Source organism: Episyrphus balteatus, chromosome 2 (assembly GCF_945859705.1).
Source record: "Episyrphus balteatus chromosome 2, idEpiBalt1.1, whole genome shotgun sequence".
In the NCBI taxonomy this organism is placed as follows: domain Eukaryota; kingdom Metazoa; phylum Arthropoda; class Insecta; order Diptera; family Syrphidae; genus Episyrphus; species Episyrphus balteatus.
Window position 1 is genome coordinate 43,152,988 of NC_079135.1, and position 21,268 is coordinate 43,174,255.

General features: G+C 33.1%; 1 protein-coding gene across 4 annotated transcripts; it reads left to right on the top strand.

Moving 5' to 3' along the window:
* On the top strand, positions 1-19,465 carry LOC129910228 (uncharacterized). Of its 4 annotated transcripts, none has more exons than XM_055987516.1 (7): positions 1-400; positions 7,551-7,889; positions 8,203-8,449; positions 17,434-17,560; positions 17,630-18,762; positions 18,817-19,095; positions 19,146-19,465. In XM_055987516.1, exons 2-7 carry the CDS (start codon positions 7,689-7,691, stop codon positions 19,343-19,345), a joined length of 2,187 nt encoding a protein of 728 aa, XP_055843491.1. In that variant the 5' UTR covers positions 1-400; positions 7,551-7,688; the 3' UTR covers positions 19,346-19,465. The 4 variants fall into 4 exon arrangements, with proteins under 4 accessions (XP_055843491.1, XP_055843492.1, XP_055843490.1 ...); XM_055987517.1 differs by having other exon boundaries at positions 1-374; XM_055987515.1 differs by having other exon boundaries at positions 1-234.
* Positions 19,466-21,268: the final 1,803 nt, after the last annotated feature.

Below are 21,268 nucleotides of genomic sequence, written 5' to 3' on the forward strand. Positions count from 1 at the left end.
ATCCACAATATTCTCTCGTTGTAATCAAAAACATAAACAAATTCCAGAGAAATACACATTTTCATTTAAGAGAAAATTCGGAAAATCTTTCCATCAATCTATTTTCTCCTCAAGCAGAACCGAACATAATAGGTTCCTTAGAGAATAGACTCTAATTTTCCAACAGTCTCCGGCCAATAGATCTCCGAAGAAGATCTCAAAAACTAAAACTGCTGTTCTGTGCGTGCATTTTCGGTATTTTAAAATTGAAAGTGTCTATATATTTTATATTTTTGCGATTTTGTTTTTTGAAAAACCAAAATTACCAATAAAACTTTTGTTCAATTTAAACTTTAAGTGCGGAAGCACGAACAAAAATAATTACCTTCAATGATGTGATATACAATTGATTCTAATTAAAGTTATTTTCTATTTATTTAGTGTTTTTGTAATATATTTTTTTTTTTTTTTTTTCATTAAGAAAAAAGTGTAATTTTTGAGTTTTTCTTTGTTTTTATTTTTGTGTACCAAAAATAAATGAATGGAAAGCGTGTGGCCTCTTGCCATATGATTTTATACGTTTCTGATGATGGTGTCTGGCTTTGGTGTTTCTGATGTATTTCGTAATCATTTTTGACTGTCTCTATCTCCATATTGTTGATGTTAAGTTTGTGTGCCGCCGTTTTTCTTAAAATATCTCAAACTCTAGACAGTTTAGAGGGAACATCCGTAAAAATAAATCTTCAAAATGATTGACATGGATTTTTTTCTTGTGTATAAATTTTGTTTTTCAAAACATTGAACAATCTGTCACGTGTGTTGTTGGAATTAATTTAAAGAAAATTCATGGTTATTTTATATGACAGGGGCTTTGAACTTGTAAAACTGCAAGTTTCGTGTTTGAAAAACAGAAGTTTTATAAAATAATCTATATGCGAAGAGAAATCATAAAAATCTTTTCTCTTTTGTATGTTCTATTGTGGATTAACGGCCAATTTCTTCACAAAAGTCCTAAGTCAGCTTAGTACCCGGTCTAGCTAGACCAGGTCCTAGCACTAGTACTCGGTCCTAAGGAAAAGTTAGGACCCGAGCATTTCTTCACATATATAGGACCTGATCTAAATTTACAACGCAGTCCTAAGATTTAATACGTATAAAACTGGTCTAACTGTCATTCTGACAATATTTTGATGTTTAAAATAATTAATTTTGATATTTGAAATAATTTATTTTCACATTTGAGGGAATTTAACAAAATAAAGAAAGACAAAATGTAGAAAATAATAAAAGGACTATCAAAAAAAATCTAAAAACAAATGTGGTCAAATGTAACAAAGGCCAACAAGCAAAACAAATTCGATTCATTTATCAAGAAATTTCAAAGTCAAGAATTAATTCCTGAGTGCTGAATTGTGTAATCTGGGTAATGTAAACAATTCTGAAATACAGGTCACCAAAAACGAGGAAGGTTTCATACAAGTAATCGAGATTTAAACGGAACGCAGGCCCATATTAAGTTAACGACACTTTCGAATACACATTTGTACCTACATAATGATTATAATGTACCAACCTACATAAAAAATTTATTTCAATAAAAAGAATAATTTAAAAGAACGCAGTCCTTATATTGTCTTTTTTTACTAAAATGCAACTCGCAATATTTTATCATGACTTATAGGCAAGTCCGAGGTATTAGCAAGAGTGTAAATGATTTCCAGGTCGAGAAATTTAAAGATCATTTTCCTGACTTGGCTGTCACTTTTAGGAAGATCGAACTTTTTTTGGTAGGTACTTCTTCATCAAGAAGTGTTCTCTTGCCCATTCTTCCCGTTCCGACATTGCATTCGTCATTTCAAGTGTTTTGAGTAAATTTTAAAAAATCGTTCCAATCATTAAAATTAACAAGAAACACTTTTCAAACGAAACAATACCCAAGAAATTAATAAATCTGGCCGATTTCTCTTAAAAAGAATAAAATTCATTGCTTTTTTTCAAGTACTAACCGCTAGACTACCGATTTTGAGGTCCTAACAAATTACGAGTCCTAACTAATACTCGGTACCAATTTGACAGTACTAGGGCTTAGTACTTTTGTGAAGAAATAACTTGGTACCGATTTGAGTACTAACAATTGGTATAATAACCAGGTACTAGTCGATTTTGAGGATCTAGCTAGGACCAGGTCCTAACTAGTACTCGGTCCTAAACTGACCGTTTTAGGACTTAGTACTTGGGTGAAGAAATGAGTTGATACCGATTTGAGTACTTACTTTAGGACTAGAACCGGTATTAGCGTTAGGACTCTGTGAAGAAATTGGCCGTAAGTGTGTTTAAAGATTCTCGATACTCGAAACGAGTACAATAACTTAAGTGAGACCGGAACACTGTAGAAGTGTAGATGGTCACCATTATAAGTCTTTATTGTTATAATAACTTCAGGTGGTGAAGGAAGCATAAAACAAATTAGACCGATCAAGTCACTGGTGAACATTTCTATCTAATCACGCAGTTTAGCCGAAAAAATACTCCTGGCCCAATCACTGCCAAATTCTTTAAAAGATTCGGCTAGTAGGAAAGCTATGTGAACCCAGCAGCTCCATACGAATTGCTTCTTGATATGTTTGTTCTAACACATGAAACAAAAGAAATAAGTTGTGGGAATTTTTGTTTCATTCCCGATCCCCGACTTATTTATTACGACAATGTTTATTTGGATTATTTACCGAATTTTTCCCGCGCTCCGTTTTTCCCTGATATCTTTGAGCCATATGTTATCGAAAAGAAGTAATCTCAACTTAATGACGAGTTTCACGCAACCCCCGATGGTGTACTCGCCATATTTCTAAAAAAGTGGTCTTCGATTTTGAATCTTCCCTTTTCTTTCTGTGGTTCTCTTTTGGAAATTGAAAATGCAGTCACTTACTTTCTGGACTCTGTGGGAATCTGAGACGTTGAATCTGAGAAATTAAGATTTAGTTGCCATTTATAAAATCCCCAGGCCAAAGCATAAAACTAAAACAGGTGGCCAAAAGGCCCGATCAGGACTTTTAGTTCAAAACCATTTTAATTTTAAGCCATTTTTTGCTCTTTTTGCCTCTTATAACCCGGTCTTACTCTCTTCTTTTTTTTTTAATGAAGACATTAAGGGCAGTTGTCTTATCATTTGTGATCCTTATCAGTAGCATTGATTGAAGGGCTTCATCCGTTGATATATTCGCTAAACTACATGTGAAACCATCAAAGTAGGCATTTCTGTTAACCCTTCGGCGGTATGTCTACTGATTCTCTACTTTTTGTACTTTGTGGTAGGTCCTCGGAAATATATTACATAAAAAGTCGCGGTCCCCAAGTAAAAATAGAAACTGAATTTTTTTTCGATTTTTTTCATTTAAAAAAAAAAATCAAACGTTGTGGACGTGATGCAGCGCTGGTGTGGTTGTTTAGAAATTTTTGATCATGGTGCGGACGTGGTGCAGCGGTGGTGCGGCGGAATTCCATTTTTACTCGAGTCAGTATGACGAATCGCATCCCTTATCGGCGGTGTTTTATTTCAAAAATCCGGACCCAAATAGCCAGTGCTTTTGCTCCTCCTGGCACTTTCCAAGATTGATATAACAGGTTTTCAATAAATCTTTAACCAATTGTTGGAAAACCTTTACAAACGCCAGCGACTTTACTATTTTGGATTTATGTACCTACCCCGTTGATTCTTGATAAATTCACTATTCGGGAAGTAGAGTGGAGCGTTTTTGGACTTTTCTTTCAGATCACTGCGTGTTGCAACTCATGATTTATGCGTTGTGGTCTTCTGATTTCCGATTTTTATTTTTAAATGCTACAACGCATTAACCATGAGTTGCAAGCAGCGATCTGAAAAAGAAAAGTCCAAAAACGCTCCACTTTATTGGACAGAAAAAGTCGTATTTTTAACTTTTTCTCGTACAAAATAATGTTGTTTTTAAGGATCCTCTATGCTTATGAAGAGTCCAGAGGAAAAACGGCACATGTCCATAAGTCAAAAATAAACTAATGATAAGGTTTTCTTGTATTTACTGAGCCCTATCTGATAAAATCTTTTCTTTTAGAAAACAAATGTAAGCCTTGCTAAAAATAAAAAAAATAAATAATGTGCTTTTTGTACTAAGTTGTATGGAGAAATTTTAAATTGCGTTTTTCTCCTGGACCCTTCTTATGGTATATAAAACTGTTTTTATCTGTTACTTTTATCATTTGTTGCTGGTCCGATGACATCTATTCAAAACTTTTTAAGGAAGAAATTTCGTGTTCTGCTGCCAAATAGTTTTATGGCCCAAGAAAACTTTTTTGACATTAATCAAAATGTGGAAAATTTTGAAATGCATTTTTACATATTTTTTCCATAGACGCAAATAAAAATTTCTTCTTTTATTTGCATTTACCTACATATATTGTAATATATTTCTAGAGTGTCCGCAAGAAATCGATTTTCGAAATTTGGTCGGGGGAACCCCATAAAATGTTCCGCCTTTGCAGATTTTTAGATAGCCAAAATTTAAGCTCGATTGGATAAGTCTAAATGGTGCCGACACTCGCTCAAAGTATCAAAAATCTCTGTTTTTTCACTGTTTTTCGAAGAAAATTAGCTCTAGCTCCCAAACAGATGGGGTTATTTTCACTTTTTATATATTAAATGAAAGGTAGTGTTATTACACATAATTCAGATTCAAAATTTGTTTAGTTTTACAAAAAAAAAAAAATATTGTCATCAATTTAAATTTTCAGTACCTACCTCAAAAAGAGCTGAAGTGCAAACTCGATTTAAAATGAAACTTTTTTTACTGTTTTATTTAAAAAAAAAATCGAAACATTTAACAGATTTCTAAAAAACAAAATACTTTATTATACATAATTATTGAAGTAAATACTAAAAAATTTAATCAAGTGACTTACTTAAAGTAGTTTTGGAAGCATCAGGATATAATTTTCGGCACTCACTGACTACCTGAAGTACATATTGTTTTTGTTCCTCATCTTTAGTTAAAAGATTATTAAAATCGGTTATTAACTTGACTCCTCTTTCTGCCATGTCATTTACGACTTTAAGTGTTTTCACTTTCTTAAAGCCTTCTCTAAAATGGGGGTTTTCGGGCCAAAGATTTGGAGGTTCTTTGAGAAAACTTGTGTCTATTTTCAATCGGCCGAAAAAGTTCAATGTTTCTTTGTTCACAATATTTTTTAACCCTGCTGTGACAAATTGTTCAATTTCATGTGGATGTAGCTTTGGATTTACTATTCTGTTGGTTTCTGTTTCTCTGTTTTTTAAAATTATGTTGGCCATTTCTGATTTTTCGCCATCTGGTAAAGTTGGGTCAAAGAACGCCAGACCTACCAGCTCTGAACTCAAATACCATAAATGGTTTGCGAATTTAGCAAGAGCCTTCTCTGAAATGTCTTTGTCTATCTTGCGGTATTCAATGAAATCACGCAAAAGATCAAGATCTTGTTTAGGAGCCAGATAAGCTCTTGGGGCATTAAACCAAGCCTTGCAGTAAATTTTTACGATGAAAACGCAGATATCACCGAGAGCGTTACGTTCCTCGTTACTCATTTTAAACTGGCTTCGAAACATGAATATTTTTAAGCTATAAATAGCTTTGGCCATCCACCTAGCATGATGAGTGGCTCCTGGTGTTCTGAATCCAACTACGCTTCCATCTCATTTTCCTGCTACCCGATGGCCCAGAGGTTGCCTGAGATAGAGAAACATCCATTCTATCCCAATCCGCAGAATTCTGGCTATATACTTCTTCTTGAGCTTCCTCCTCCGTTACCTGTGTTTCCGCGTCATCTTCAGTATCTTTTAAAATCAGTCAACATTAGCAAAGATCTAATTAAAATGATAATAATACTAAAGCTTACAAATATCAAATCTGAATTCTTCAATTCTGCGTTTTTTTTCCAGTAATGGTCAAGGCATCTCGATGTGCTATATCAAAGAGATCGTCCATTTTCAACGCAAATTCTTTTATTTTATTTTTGGTGCTTTCAAGCGTTTTGTTTTTATTTCGTTGGTGATTTCTCCACTCATTGTAAAGTTTTTCTAATTTAACAATGGCATCTTTTTCATATTTTGTTTGAATTCTGGCTTTTTCCCAAAAAATAAGTACCTCTCGAATGACAAGTCTTGCAGATTCCTTTAAATTTAATTTTACAATTCGCAAATTAAAAAATAGTGTTGACAAAACTTGACGATTTGAGGGTAATTTACACCCTGTAATTTGATGAGACGGATAGCCTACAAGAAAAATTTTTTCTCGGGTGTTTGCTGCCAATGCCATATCAACGAACACAAAATATATCTGGAAAACACTAACAATTCTTAAAACTTCTTTTAATCTTAAAACAAAAACGCAACAGAATTAATACTCACATTTTATTTTAAGTTAATTTATTTTATATACAAAGGAAAATTAGCAAAAAGCGAGAGTTTATCTTAATAAAATTATTGAACTACCAACGAAACGACTCGTGAAGCTTAAACTTCATAAAAAAAACAACAAATATGTATTTTACAACTGCATTTTATTTTGTTTCTATAAAAAAAAACGTAAATAAACAGAAAAATTATTTCTCTAAAATTTAATTTTTTTTTCTATTAAAAGCTTAAATCCTGAAAATTCCATAACACTTCGTTGAATATCTTAAGATTTGTTTTAGTTTGTCACGACAATTGTCAACATTGAGTTAGCCCGATGTTAAAGCGCTCGCCTATCAATCCAGGCATAGCAGGTTCAACCCCCACTGGGTGCCCTTTTTGTTTTGTTTTTTTTTTTCAGTCAATTTTACTCTGTGCTTCTATAATTGATAAAATTATTATATATTATTATATATAATACGAGAAGCATTTCAATTAGATAGGTAACATCAATCTATAACATAGAAAGTTTTATTTTAAATCGAGTTTGCACTTCAGCTCTTTTTGAGGTAAGTACTGAAAATTTAAATTGATGACAATATTTTTTTTTTTTTGTAAAACTAAACAAATTTTGAATCTGAATTATGTGTAATAAGCACTACCTTTCATTTAATATATAAAAAGTGAAAATAACCCCATCTGTTTGGGAGCTAGAGCTAATTTTCTTCGAAAAACAGTGAAAAACAGAGATTTTTGATACTTTGAGCGAGTGTCGGCACCATTTAGACTTATCCAATCGAGCTGAAATTTTGGCTATCTAAAAATCTGCAAAGGCGGAACATTTTATGGGGTTCCCCCGAAAAAAATTCGACAAAAATTTTTTTCTATGGGAGTTGCGGTCACTCTAATATTTACATTATATTGACCGATTTTATACGATCAAAAGATTTTCATACACAAAAATAATTCCAGCTTCATATATGATTAAAAATGTACACACGCGTTCAGAAAACAACAAAAATCACCACCAACAATAGAAGCGCGCTTCCTTAAAAACAAATATTTTCGAAAATGTCTTGCAATGTTTTGAATGCAGTTCGTGTGTATATTGTAATTTTCAAAAATATTTCTAGACCAGTTTTAATATTTTTTATTTTTCCTACACGACATTCAGATGCAGTGTGAGACGTTATGATTTATTTTGAAAGAAAATAAATAAAAGTATTTTTAAACTCGTGGTGTTTTGAAGCACGAGGTGGAGGTGGTTTTGTGTCGGTAAATCGAAATTAATCTAAACAAACATCAATAAATAATGTCTGGACGTCGGGGACATTCACTTCCGCCACAAATTATGGAAAAACCATCTCGAGGACGGTGTGTTACTGCCATTTGCATATCATGGAAAGTCCTAACGTGTATTGTTTCGCATGTGACACTTATTTCACTTGTGGTGGCATATTGCTTGGGAGGAGCATATCTGTTCTCATTTTTGGAACAACCACATGAAACTAAGGTAAGATGTCTTTTTTTAAATAAATTAATTTAACATGACATGGATTGAAAAACTAATTTGTGTAATTTTGGGTCACTATGTCGTATACGAAATATTTTTTTGGACACCTATTTTATTTAATTACAAATCAAATTAAAATAATTTTTTTTTCAACCAAGCAAATTTTAATCACAATTCAATGCAACACAACGGAACACGACGCTATACAACGCTACATAACGTCATACAACGCAACACATATCCTCTTCTTGCGAAAGATGCTTCAATCTAACAATTCTATTTAATATATATTTCTTAACTCTTATTATTTCAGGTAAAAAAGGGAATTAAAGATATGCGTTTGAATATTACTGATTCCATATGGAAAATGACTGAGGCTGAAAATTATCTCGAAGAAGATGTTTGGACAAATAAAGTTAAAGAACAATTGGCAACATTAGAAAAACAAATCCTAACAGCTATGAAAACACACGGTTGGGATGGAAATGAAGATCTCGAACAATCACAATGGACATTTGCTGGAGCGTTATTTTATTCGATTATTGTTATAACAACAATTGGTACGTATTCTCTTTTATATGAAATTGATTTGTTTTCTTAAAAAATATAAATTCTAGGTATAATTATAAATTTAAATTCTTATATAAAAAAACAACTTAATTTAACGGCTATACAAACTTAAAATCTTATTTTCGAAAGAACATTATTATACTCTATTCGTATGCTTTTTTATGTTTATGTAACTTGGTGTCAGGAGCTTTTTGTTGTGAACTTCTCGCATTGGTAGTTTTACCTTCGATCTTAAGTGCACTATTTGTATTATCAGTGCCATTTTTGCTCAAGTCTTCGTAGTCATCTGAGGGTGACGATGCCGCTTGTCCTCCCCCATTACTGTTGTAGGGTGTTACGCCATAAGGATTGCCAGCATGATGAGGATGCGCAAAAGGCTCAGGATATGATGGTTGTTGTCCTATTCCAGGATATGGATAAGGATATTGCCCAGGATATGGGCCAGGATGTTGACCTAGCTGCCCACAATTACCAAAAGGTCCACAACCAATATATTGTCCTAATTGAGGTTGACCCCCTACCAGAGGATATCCTCCTGCTCCAGGAAACTGACCTGGATATCCTGTTTGTGAAGGAAATCCTCCTTGCCCGGGATATCCACCTCCAACTTGCTGTTGGGGATAAGGAATTCCACCTAAGCCTTGTCCGGGGAAACCACCCTGTCCTGGGAAACCTCCTTGTCCTGGGAAACCACCTTGCCCTTGAAAGCCTCCTTGTCCTGGAAAACCACCAACTTGCCCTCCTGGATATCCTGCGCCTGTAGGTGGATATCCTTGAACAGATCCTTGATTTGGATAACCTCCCTGTTGACTTGGAAATCCGGTATTAGGAGGCTGTGGATAGCCTCCTGGATAACCACCTCCAGGAAAACCTTGTTGGCCACCAGGATAAGGAAAACCAGCATTAGGATTATTTTGTGGTACATTTGCACCCGGTTGTTGTTGTCCATAATTTGGAGGAAAGTTATTTGGAGGTGCTCCACCTTGGGCATATGGAGGGTATCCAAAGTTTGGTGGCCCATTGTAATTTCTCAAATCATCTGGATTCAAATAATCTTCCTGTGATGTCTGTCCTGGAGGTGGTTTTCGAGTGGTTGGCTCGCGATCTTTTTCACGGGAGTAAAAATTTTCATATTTATTAGGCACTTCATCATTACTAAATGCTCGCTGACTGCGATGACCCTTCCCCCAAACCCATCGAGTTTCTTCTGGTTTTGCAGAAGCAATAACAAAAATAACTGCAATCCAAATGAGCAACATTATCTTGAAAGAAAGAACTAAAAAAAAGTAGCAAGTTAAAAAAATGAATTGATTCTTTTAAAGTACACTTCTAACAACTTCCACAAAAATTTTCAACAAAGAATTCGATTAATAAAAAAATTAATAATCCACCTTTTTCTAAACCGAAACTGTGTAGTTATTTAAATAATCCAATTTATCGTTGTGATGTGTCCACTCCCAAAGACTCCGTTGAAATAACCTGCAGTTTTGTATCTCAGCTTCTTTTATAACTTAGCTTGTATGTTCTGTGGATACCTTACCACCTTTAAACTGACTCAACTTCTTAGTGGGCGAAGATACAATTCAATGGAACATCTTCATGTGTATATTGTATAAATTCTGGCTAAGAAAATCTACCTATAATTCCACTGACACACGTTCCCACATGCAACACTCTTGTCATTTGAAGAATTTAAGTTAAAAAATGTCCCCAATATTATAATAAAAATTAAAATATTTCTGTTTGCTTTTTTTAAATCAATGTCGCGTTGGTATAATTGCTTCTGATTTGTTGGTCTTGATAAATTATAATTTGTCGAAAAACAAGTGAAAATCTATTATATATGACACACTTTAGTGAGCATAGAGTGAATATACTGTGCCTAATGTATCTTCATTAAAAAATTTGATACAAATGTTTGGTAATAAACAGATTTATCTACGCATTTGAACTTGAAAAGAAATTCTTGAACTATGGGTATGAAAAAATGGTAAGACCGGACATATCTAGCCAAGGTCTTTGAAATTATTTACCTTGTTGATGAAATTAACAGACAAAATACAGAGAGTCAATCAATCAAAAGAAAAGCTTTTGGAGTAAAGCGTAGCGTAGGCCCGTTGTAGGTATCTGGGGTATATGGAATGAATGACATGGGTCAGATTTTTTTACAAGCTGGAGACGATAAAAAAAAGTACAAAATACATACATTTACAGACGTTTTTTCAAAGTTACAAAAATGGATGCTTTTTTACGCAAATTTCCGCTATAAGAGGGATTAAAATAAAATCCATTTTGGATTCAAAATGAAAACAAACTAAATTTTGTATTTTTTAAATATTTTCTCTATGAAAATTATTCTTTAGAAAAAAAAATGAATAATTTTTTGTTTAAAATTGTCGTAAAAAGTAATTTCAAGCTTAAATTAACTAGTTTTAAAATTTAAAAAGTCCCAACCTAATGAATATCGTGAAAAAATTGTCAGCTTATTTCGCATTTTCATAAAGACAGTTTCGTGAATTGTATGTATATTGTACTATGTTTGTACATATGTTATATGTTGCAAAAAATATCCCACGGCCCACGGGGTACTTACTATTCCATTTGCAATAGAAATATGAAAAAACTGAGAAAGTTTTATGCTTTAAAGCACAAAACCACACCGGAATGTATGCTTTACTTAAAAAAAAGATAAAATATTTTTTTAAGAACCGCTATTCAACAGTTTTAACATTATTTTAATAGTAATGTTTGAGAAAAATTATTGTAAAATATGACTTAAAAATAAAACCGATGGAATTCATGCATTTGTGACAGTGGTTTTAATCAAAACCAACAGTACGATGATGGAGAAGATCAAAAAAGTGGTTTTAATAATGTCGTCCGTCGGTCTGTGCGTCTGTGCGTCTATCTGTACATAGCTAGTGCCTAAACGGATGGATGGATTTGCTTGAAACTTGGTACAGATGATTTTTACATAATTTTCTAGACCCGTTTTTTTTATTTTCTTAACATCTCCAGTTTAACGCATAGCTCCCATATAACGTTTTCGAGGTATTGCAATTTTCTCGAAAAGGGCTCTTACGATTTTGATTAAATGTGGTGTACGTAATAGAGCAAGTACGGGCGACCCAGTCTTTTATTTAATTTAATTTTGATACCAATAACTTCCTAAATAGTTTAAATACGATAAAAACTGTTACCGTTCTGAAACTCTCTTTAGACGCGCATATTTTTAAAAAAGTTGGCCACCCATGTTCCTATAGATTTTTTTATACCACAAGTGTTTAAAATTTTTCAAAAAATGTTTTTTTTATATTTTGCATCTTTTTAAAGGAAAGGTTATGGAAACTTCTAAGTTCTTATTCAGTGAGTCAATTACACTTCTAGTCGGCAAAAAGGAGCAAAACAAATTCGGGAGCAAGAACTTTGTTAGGTTAATTTAATTGACTTTAGTGTGCTGAATTCAAAACTGTTTACAGATTTATTCTATCACATCGAGTTTTTGATTTACACTTATCAATATTTTCGCTATTAACTCCCAAAATTTAATGTTCAATTAAGTTCTTTTTGATGTAAAAATTAGGCGAAAAAAAAGACAAAAATTGGAAGACAATTGGACCGCTCTTTAAACATGAATTTCATCTTGCTTGACCAAGATTATGTGGTAACTGAATAAACAAAACCAGTAGGAAGTGAAACAAAAGAAGAAAAGAATTTAAAAAAAATTAAAATTGAGGGAAAAATATAGAAACGGAAGGTTAAGAGTCTTAAAAGTAGGGATTGGTTCAAGCTCTTTTTAATATTGTAATATTGTAAAACGAAAACGTAAAATGATGAAAAATCACAACAAAAACATTACTGTTAAAAAAAGAGCCAAGTTCTCCTATGTTGAAGTTATGCTGGCACAAAAAGTACTGAAATGTAAAAGTGTACCAAGTTCTAAAGCTTGGCTTTAAATTTGTATGAATAAAATGTTGATTGTTCTCTTGACAATTTTTCTTTAAATTACCGATTTTTAAATCTATTTGAAAAATTGCCAAGCAAAAAATCAACATTTTATCTATACAAATTTAAAACCAAGCTTTAGAACTTGGTACACTTTTACATTTCAGTACTTTTTGTGACAGCTTAACTTCAACATAGGAGAACTTGGCCCTTTTTTTAACAGTAATGTTTTGTTGTGATTTCACTACTTTTTGCAAGTTATTGCTGTAGAACTTAAAATGTCTATAATTGATGAACACTCAGAGAAAATGGGCGGTTACCACGCCCCTTGTCTAAAATTCACAAATTTTAAATTTATTCTTTTGTTTAAACTACCAGGTCTACCAATCTACCAAATTTTAAGGTTCTACGACAGTTAGAAATGCTATAAAATATTATTTGATGAAAATTCAGCAGAAATGGGCGGTTGCCACGCCCCCTATCCAAAGTTCTCAAATTTTAAATTTTTTCCTTTGTATAACTTACTAGCTTTACCATTCTACCAAGTTTCAAGATTCTACGATAATCAGAAGTGCTCTAAAAAATTTGATAAAATTTAGTGAAAATGGGCGGTTACCACGCCCCCTTGATAAAATTCTAAAATTTAAAATTTTTCCATTTGTATAAACCACCAGCTCTATCATTCTACCAAGTTTCAAGATTCTACGATAGTTAGAAGTGCTCTAAAATATTTGATGACAATTCAGCGAAAATGGGCGGTTACCACGCCCCCTGAATTGAAATTTTCGATTTTTTCCTTTGTATGCACCTCAACCCCCATCACTGTGCCAAATTACAAGTTTCTACGATAACGGGAAGTTCTCCATAATTTTGATGATCTGTCAGTGACTGAATCAGTCAGTCAGTCAGTCAGTTACTGTTTTTGAAATTTTCGAAGCCCTATATCTCAGGAACTACTCATCCTAGGTAGCAGAAATTTGGTAAGGAGTTTTTTATCGACCAGTTCAACAAATGGAGGGAGTTTTAAATTTCTGTAATATTTGGTATAGAAGTTGGAGGGGGGTCGAAAATGGCCTGAGTTGTTTCCTGTAAATAAGGGTGTAGTGCCAAAGTTGCTAGAGAACTTGGCTAGGCACTACCCTGCCCCTTGATATGTACACTGAACGCAAAAAAGCTAATATTTACTAAACTGGTTGCGATAGAAATTTTTTTTTTAGAACAGTCATAAGTGTAGGTATCAGCCATTTCAGGCTTAGCCATTCTCTACCGGACTTCCTGTATAAGATTTTGCTTGAATTTGGGCAATTTGCTTTTTTTTAATTTTAAACTTGCTTAACATTTTCCATGAGGTTTTATTTATTTATTTTTATACTATACAATTACGTATGTAAACTATCCTAAGACTTACTTAATATAAAAATCTTAAAAACTCGTCTTCCTTATTACTTATTTTAGTGCAACCATATTAACGGTAACGGTAGTCAAACATCGACTCATAAGTAGGTACTTATACTTGAAACGAAATTACGTTGGGATGATTTATAGTCAAAACAAATTAAACAAAATTCCCCACAACTAAAAAATATTAACGGGAAATCACTTAAATTTAATTTTTATTTTATTTGTAATTCTTGTGAATGATTAAATAATTTTGTCATTCACCCCAAATCGAATATTGTGGTTTATGGGATCACGTATCATTCTACAACATCATTGAATCCCTAAAAAGAACTTTTTGACTCACTCCAGTAGATAGGTTTTTTACTTAGACTCATTTCAAGTTTTCCAAAAAATTTAAACACATTCAGTTGATGCAAAAAATAAAAACTAAAATAAAATGATGAACTTCCGCCCGGCAAACCTTTTTATGCAAGATAAAATGGCATAAACATTATTTGCATACTAATTTGGCAAATCGAGTTGAGAAGTTTTTAAGGTTCGTCAAACATGGGCACAAATCTGATTCATATTTTTTTTTTCAGTTTTATTATTATTTTTGGTGCAAAATTTTAAACAAAATCACGATCTCCTCTCATCACAATTAATTGTTCGTAAACACCACATAAAACATTTCCATTGAAGTGTGTACAACGACGAGTAAAAGCCCAACCGACCGGCCATAAAACCAAATAATTTAATCGCATTATGTGTGTATCAAAAAAATCACAATAATTTACGTCGACATTTTGACAAAATAATGAGAAGAATATGCATTTCATTATTGTTATTTCCATCATCATCATCACCAACAGAAATCGCAATTTTAATTCTATACTGCTGATGAGGTTTTCGAAAAGACATGTCACCCAACTGTGACGTTGATGATGCAATATTGCAACTAAAGACCATTGAATGACTTCTTGCAGGTTTGGGAGCTATTGTTTTCTGACAAACTGCAATGTAAAATCTGTCTTTCATGCTCAAATAATTCAGCTAACGATCGGTAGTCGTTGTTTGATTGCAAAAGTGTAGGCGTACTATGTGTCCGTAGCAGGTCTTTATGAGTTCAGAAATAAAAGATACAAAAAAAAAAAAATTTGCGGAAGAGTGTGTAACCCAGTAACCTTGTCAGAAAAATGTTTGTTTTTTTTTTTGTTGGTATTTTGCAATCCAAAAAAGGAAATTGCTGTTGCGTAAAGTTCAATGTTAGTTCGTGTCATTGAACGGATTTGGGAAATTTGATTGTATTTTTATATCATGAGTTAAAATAGAAGCTTAAGTTCCCTAAGAAGTCATTTTTGCATAAAGATTCAGATATATAAAAGTTCTTTAAATGTATATTTCTCTAAAATAAATCGTTATTGGTAAAATTAACTGGTGGACTAAAAAACTAAAACGTCAGTCGCTAAGCTCCAAAGTATTCGTTAATCATTTACTGCCATAAAACATTTTATAGCATCTTTTTGCTTGCGATATAGGTACTATATATCAAGTTATGCATTCGTACAAAAAAAAAGTTGAGATAACATTTTTCCATGACATTGCGATGGTAGAGAATGCCGAAAAATTGGGTCCCGGAAGTCCGTCTGTCTATCTGTCTGTCTTTTTTTCCAAACTGTCTGTCTGTATAAGGAGCTACAGTCTTAACGGATGGACCGATTAATGTCAAACTTGGTATGTAGCGTTATTTGGCGACTTTCCAGAGGGGTTTTTGGAATTAATTTTTTTGGACAAAAAATAACTTGTCATGTATCGATGTACCGATTTTAGTTAAGTTGAAATTGCTCAAAAACGGTTCCAACGATTTTGTTTAAAAAATTCATATGATAGTTTTAAGACAAGGTTTATCTTCTAATGAAATTTTTTTTTTTGAAAATCATTATTAACGGTACCTGCTATAGAACCGTTTTTTTTTTATCTCCGAAACTGCTTATTCGATTTCAACAAAACTTTTTGTGAAGAAGCATTTATATAATTTAAATATAAGCCAAAAATAAAATTTTGAAAAAAAAAATAATTTTTGGATTTTTAAAAAAAATTTGAAAATTTATTTTTGAAAAATCAAATTTTCGAAAACGGGACATTAAATTTTTTTGGAATTTTGTGTTTAGATGTTGTCCAGTGAATTCTACAAAATGGCATACCAATTATATTTTAAAACTTTTTTTCCAAAAAATTATTTATAAAAAATTAGTTTTTTTTTTTAAAACGTCTCTAACGATTTTGAAAGCTTTTTTTCTAAAAATTCATCTTAATATATCAATCAAAACTGCATAACTGTTTTGGTGGGCAATTTGATTTCAGATGTTATATTATTTTTTTAAAAAACAAATTTTATTTTTTATTTTTTTTTCTGTACCCATGTAGTAGGTACCTACATTTTCCAAATTTCTATATAAAAAGTCTTAAAAATTTAAGCAACTTGAACTCTCAGATCAAGTTCGTGCGACTCAGTCGTGCATTTTATTTTATTTTGGATAGCGCCATTCGATTCTTGCAAGTCTGTCTCTTTATAACTAACTTAAACTACATTGATCCAGCGATTTTCTTCAACTTCAAACTTGGTAGACATGGGTCTAGGGTCTTTCTTTTTACAGGATCATTTGATGTCAAATATGGTGATGTTTGTCCAAAAAATTGCATTTTACAAAAATTTCAAATCCATCGAGTGATACACCAAAATAAGGGTCTTATTAAACTCTGTTCATGAATGAAACCCAAAAATTTCTTTGAGGTCTGGTTGCAGAGTTATTTGCAGTCTGAAGCAGATATTTTCGGACCCAAGTCTCGAAACAAGATTTGGTTTCAGAATATGACTTCATAGAGAACAGGGGCGTTCACACCATTAGGGCCAGGGGGCGGTGCCACGGGGCCCCCGACACGCCAGGGCCCCGACTGGAGACAAAGCAGAAAAGACAACTTATTATAAAAGTAACGAAGCAAAAAGAATTTGACATGAATCACTTCGGGTACTGAAGAGAAAAATTAAATTCTTCAGTCTAATGCGTAATGAATTGTTACCCACATTGGTAATATTTCATCTCAAAAAAATATTAGGTACTTCAGGAGCCCCAAAAAAATAAAATCGGTTTTTTTTAATAAAAATTATATTATCTTAGGGCCCCAAAAAAATGTTACTTGAATAATCTTAGCAACCAACAAATAATACATCAGGAGCCCCAAAAAAAAGTAGGGCGTATAAGTACTTTTTTTTGTTCTAATTTTCTATATCAAAGGGGCCCCCAAATATCTTGCCCCGGGGCCCCGCAACTCAACGTAAGGACTTGGGGATATGGATTAGGGAACAAAAATTACTAATCTACTTTTTTAAGATTTTGGAAAAAAATACAAGGGTTGCAGAAAAAAATGCATTTTCAAAAATATCATCCAAAGACATCGAGTCTTTGGTAAGGTTGCAGAGTTATTTGCAATCGAATTAATTACGTTTTCTTACATTCGTAAGAATATATGCTTGGTAAGTCCAAGGATTAGGTTTTGGTTTTAAGATATGAGTGCATATTGAATTGCACCTATTTATTTTTTATTACTTTACAAGGGTAGCAACAATTATTATCTTTATTAATTAAAGGCTACGGACATATTTCTCCTCGAACCGAATGGGGAAAAGTCTGCACGATATTTTACGCAATTGTTGGAATACCACTGATGTTGCTTTGCCTATCGAATATTGGTGATGTTATGGCAACATCATTTCGGTAATTATTTCTTTGCAGAAATCCATCAATTACCCACTTAAACTATAAGTTTTATCTTTAATTTCATAGGTTTACTTACTGGCGAGTATGTTGTTATGTTTGTAGTCGAGAGCCTAGACGCAATCGAAGATCACGTGGCCGATCACGCGGAGCAAGCTCAAACCACAGATATTCATCACGTTCACAACCGCCACCTTTTCGGAGATCTATGAAAATATCTCCTCGTTCAGCTGACTCAGGCTTTGGGAACTACGAACCAGGTCTTTCACATGCTTATTCTGATCCTGAGCTTCGAACTATTGGGAAAATGGACAGAGAACGTGATTTCTATCGAGGTGGATCACATCAGCCACACAGTATGCATCACCACCACCATCAACACCAGCACCATCATCCTGGTCGAGGACCACCACCTCGGGATAATCGTTCAAGTCGTCAGACAGTTTACGAAGAAGAAGAATATGATCAGCGAGGATCGATAAATAGAAACTCGCGCTTTAGTAATCGACAAAGAAACCGAGATCGTATGCGTGATCGGCATACCGTAGAACGTGAACGAAATATTGGAAGATCAAGGCAACATTTCGATTTCACTGAAGACTTTGAACTTCCGTCGCATAAACGAGCTCAGAGTGTCCGATCGATGCGAACTCCCAACAATAACCCGCGTGAGATGAACCGAAACTACTCACAGACTCTTCCTACCAACACCCGAGGACGTTCAATGCCAAATGCTCCTAAGCTTCGAGCTAAATCAGTAGATCCTAGATCATCAGCTCATTATGAAGATGTTGATGAAGAAGTTGTCCGAAAGACTCCAATCCTTTGTAATCGATATGCAATCGATGAACTCGATCGAAGGCTATCGAACGATCATAGGCATCATAAGAATTCTCCTCGTTCACAATCAATGCCTCGACACCCAAAGACCAGTATGGATCAACCGTCAATGCATGCTCCTGGAACCCCACACAGTCAGAGACGTGGTAGTCTGAACGCACCAATACCACCAAGATATGGCAATCGATTAGAACTGCCAGAACCTACGCAAAGGAACCATCACAATAAACACCAACAGCGTCGACCATCACGTTATGAAGACTTTGAAGAAGACTTTGAAGATTTTGATGGTTCGTATGATGACCTGCCAACACATGTGCCATCACGTGAACGAGATCGAAGACCACGTCGTGAAAGACAAGGTTATTTCCTTTATATCTTTTCAGTTTTTGAAATTATAATTTAGTTGTTTTTAGAACCTTTACCACCTTCGCCAAGAATTATGTCACCAATGGGCTTTGCAATTCATCGACAGACTAGAGCCAGACCAATTTACGATGATGATGATTCATATTATGAAGAGGAATGGGATAGTTATGGCGATATCTCACCGAAAGACCGTCCCGTTCCTATATGGCTGTGTGTATTTCTTGTCATCAGTTATATCATAGCTGGAGCTTTTCTCTTCCATCAGTGGGAGGGATGGACTTTTCTTGATTCGGCATATTTTTGCTTTATTACCTTGACAACTATAGGTGAGTTGTCATTTTGAAAGGAACGGTGATTGATGATTTTTTTTTTTTAGGTTTCGGAGATTATGTGCCAGCCAGGGGAGTTAAGGAAAACTCCCAAGAATCAATTGCTCTTTGTTCATTGTATTTACTCTTTGGAATAGCTCTATTAGCTATGAGCTTTAATTTAGTACAAGAAGAGTTTATAGCAAATGTTAAAGAAGTTGCAAGAAGACTCGGTATATTGAAGGAGGAAGAAGATGATGATGACTAATCATTTGTATTTCTTTGTTAAAAAAAAATGATTCTCCTATCCATTCCGAGATTATGATGTACAAGGGTTTGAGAAAAACGATATAATGACGATTGAAAAATACATGAAAATTTATTTAAAGTGGGTGCAGAGCCTTTATTTATTTTTTGTTCCAAACCATGTGTAATGTCTATGATAAATCGTTTTGATGTTTGCCTATATTTTTGTTTTGCTAAGTTTTGGGGGCTAATATCCTTATTTATGATAAGTGGGAAAGTGGCCTATTTAAATTAAATTCAATAATAACGATAAGAACTCTTGTGTCTGGGCGACACTACAAGATCACTAAATCTTTAATATTTTTAAGATGTTATTCACATAAAATGTATAGGAACTTAACTGTCTAAATGTCTTAAACAGATTTTAACATTGAAAAAAAAAATAGTATACAAAAATGCACTTATATATCCTTAAATAAATGCACAATTCTTCCAGGGACATAAACGAACAAAGATCAGACTATAAACATTTTAAGATGAATTTTTTTAACAACATCACGCTGAAACACCTTGTAGGTCAGGCACATAACACTGGTCAACAAAATTTAACTTTTTTTCGCCACAAGAACAAAAATATGTTTTTCTGAATGTTTTTGGAGTGCTGAACTCGAATCAGAAGTTGATTGACCTCCGTTTTTGAAATATTACCGTTATGAAATGAGTAGAAACGTAATTTTATTAAATCCTTAGTGGGCTTTAGGTCTTAATTGAATCTAAAATCTTCGTCGACGTTTCAAACGTGTCTACGTTCTTCTTCAGGAAATATACAAAATCTGTTTAAATTTAAGATGTTTCTTAAAATTTATTTTGTTGGTTTTGGATGCTTTTTTATTTTTCAATATTTCAAAATTCAAAAATTCAAAGTCTTGAAAAAGACGTTTTTTTCCTAAAGAAGAACGTAGACACGTTCGAAATGTCGAAGAAGATTTTAGATTCAATAGGATTGAATATTTTAAGAAAAAGGTCACGAAAATAGAAATTATTGAAACGTATTTTGGCCGTTTTCGAGGTTATATTTTTATGTGAGGTAATTTACTACAAACAAACTCGTAACGGTTTCTGCGAGAACTTTTTTTCTTCTCTCATATTCTTCTTTTTTATTGTCTTAAATATCTTAAGTTTAAGTTAATAAGCCAAAAACAATTTTTACTTTATCTAAAGTTTAAGTCACTGGTCAACAAGATTTTTGCCACAAGAACCAAAATATATTTTTCTAAAGGTTTGAAGGTTGATGAACTCGAATTCAAATTCAGAAATATTATAATATATTTAAAAAAAAAAACCTTTATTTTGCATTTTATAACGGTAATATTTCAATAACGAAGGCTAATAGAATTTTTCTGATCTCAGATTCGAGTTCGAGTTTTGTTCGTGTGGCAAAAAAAAAAAGTAAAATTTGGTAGACCAGTGCTGTTTTTGACTTATTAATTCATAAGATATCTCGGATAATAAAAGAGATATCGGAAAGATTTAAAGAGTTTTTGGAAGAAGGAAACCAGTTCTTACTGGCACCGTCACTAATTTATTTTTATGAATTACCCCAAATAAAAACATAACATCAAAAACAGCCAAAATGACGTTTTCTGCCATTTTATGATGGTAATATCTAAAGAACGGAGGCCAACGAAATTTTTCTGACTTTAGATTTCAGTTCAGCACCCTGAAAACCTTCAAAAAAGTATATTTTCGTTCTTGTGGCAAAAATCTTGTTGACCAATGTAATTTTTGACTCATGGAAATACCTTATACGTTAGTATCTTTACTTATTCTTATCTTTGTAAGTAGTTTTTCCATAGAACGAGTGAAGCATCTCTCTATCTCTAGATAAATAAAAAAAAATTACCTTATATTGCTGCACATTTTAAAGTATTTTAGCAGTACATTT

What these genes read in the sequence shown, in the direction of transcription:
- LOC129910228 (XM_055987516.1), top strand. Translation starts at nt 7,689, where the DNA reads ATGTCTGGACGTCGGGGACATTCACTTCCGCCACAAATTATGGAAAAA. An exon ending in ACCACGTCGTGAAAGACAAG is followed by an intron (nt 18,763 to 18,816) that starts GTTATTTCCTTT and finishes AGTTGTTTTTAG; the next exon opens with AACCTTTACCACCTTCGCCA. An exon ending in TATTACCTTGACAACTATAG is followed by an intron (nt 19,096 to 19,145) that starts GTGAGTTGTCAT and finishes TTTTTTTTTTAG; the next exon opens with GTTTCGGAGATTATGTGCCA.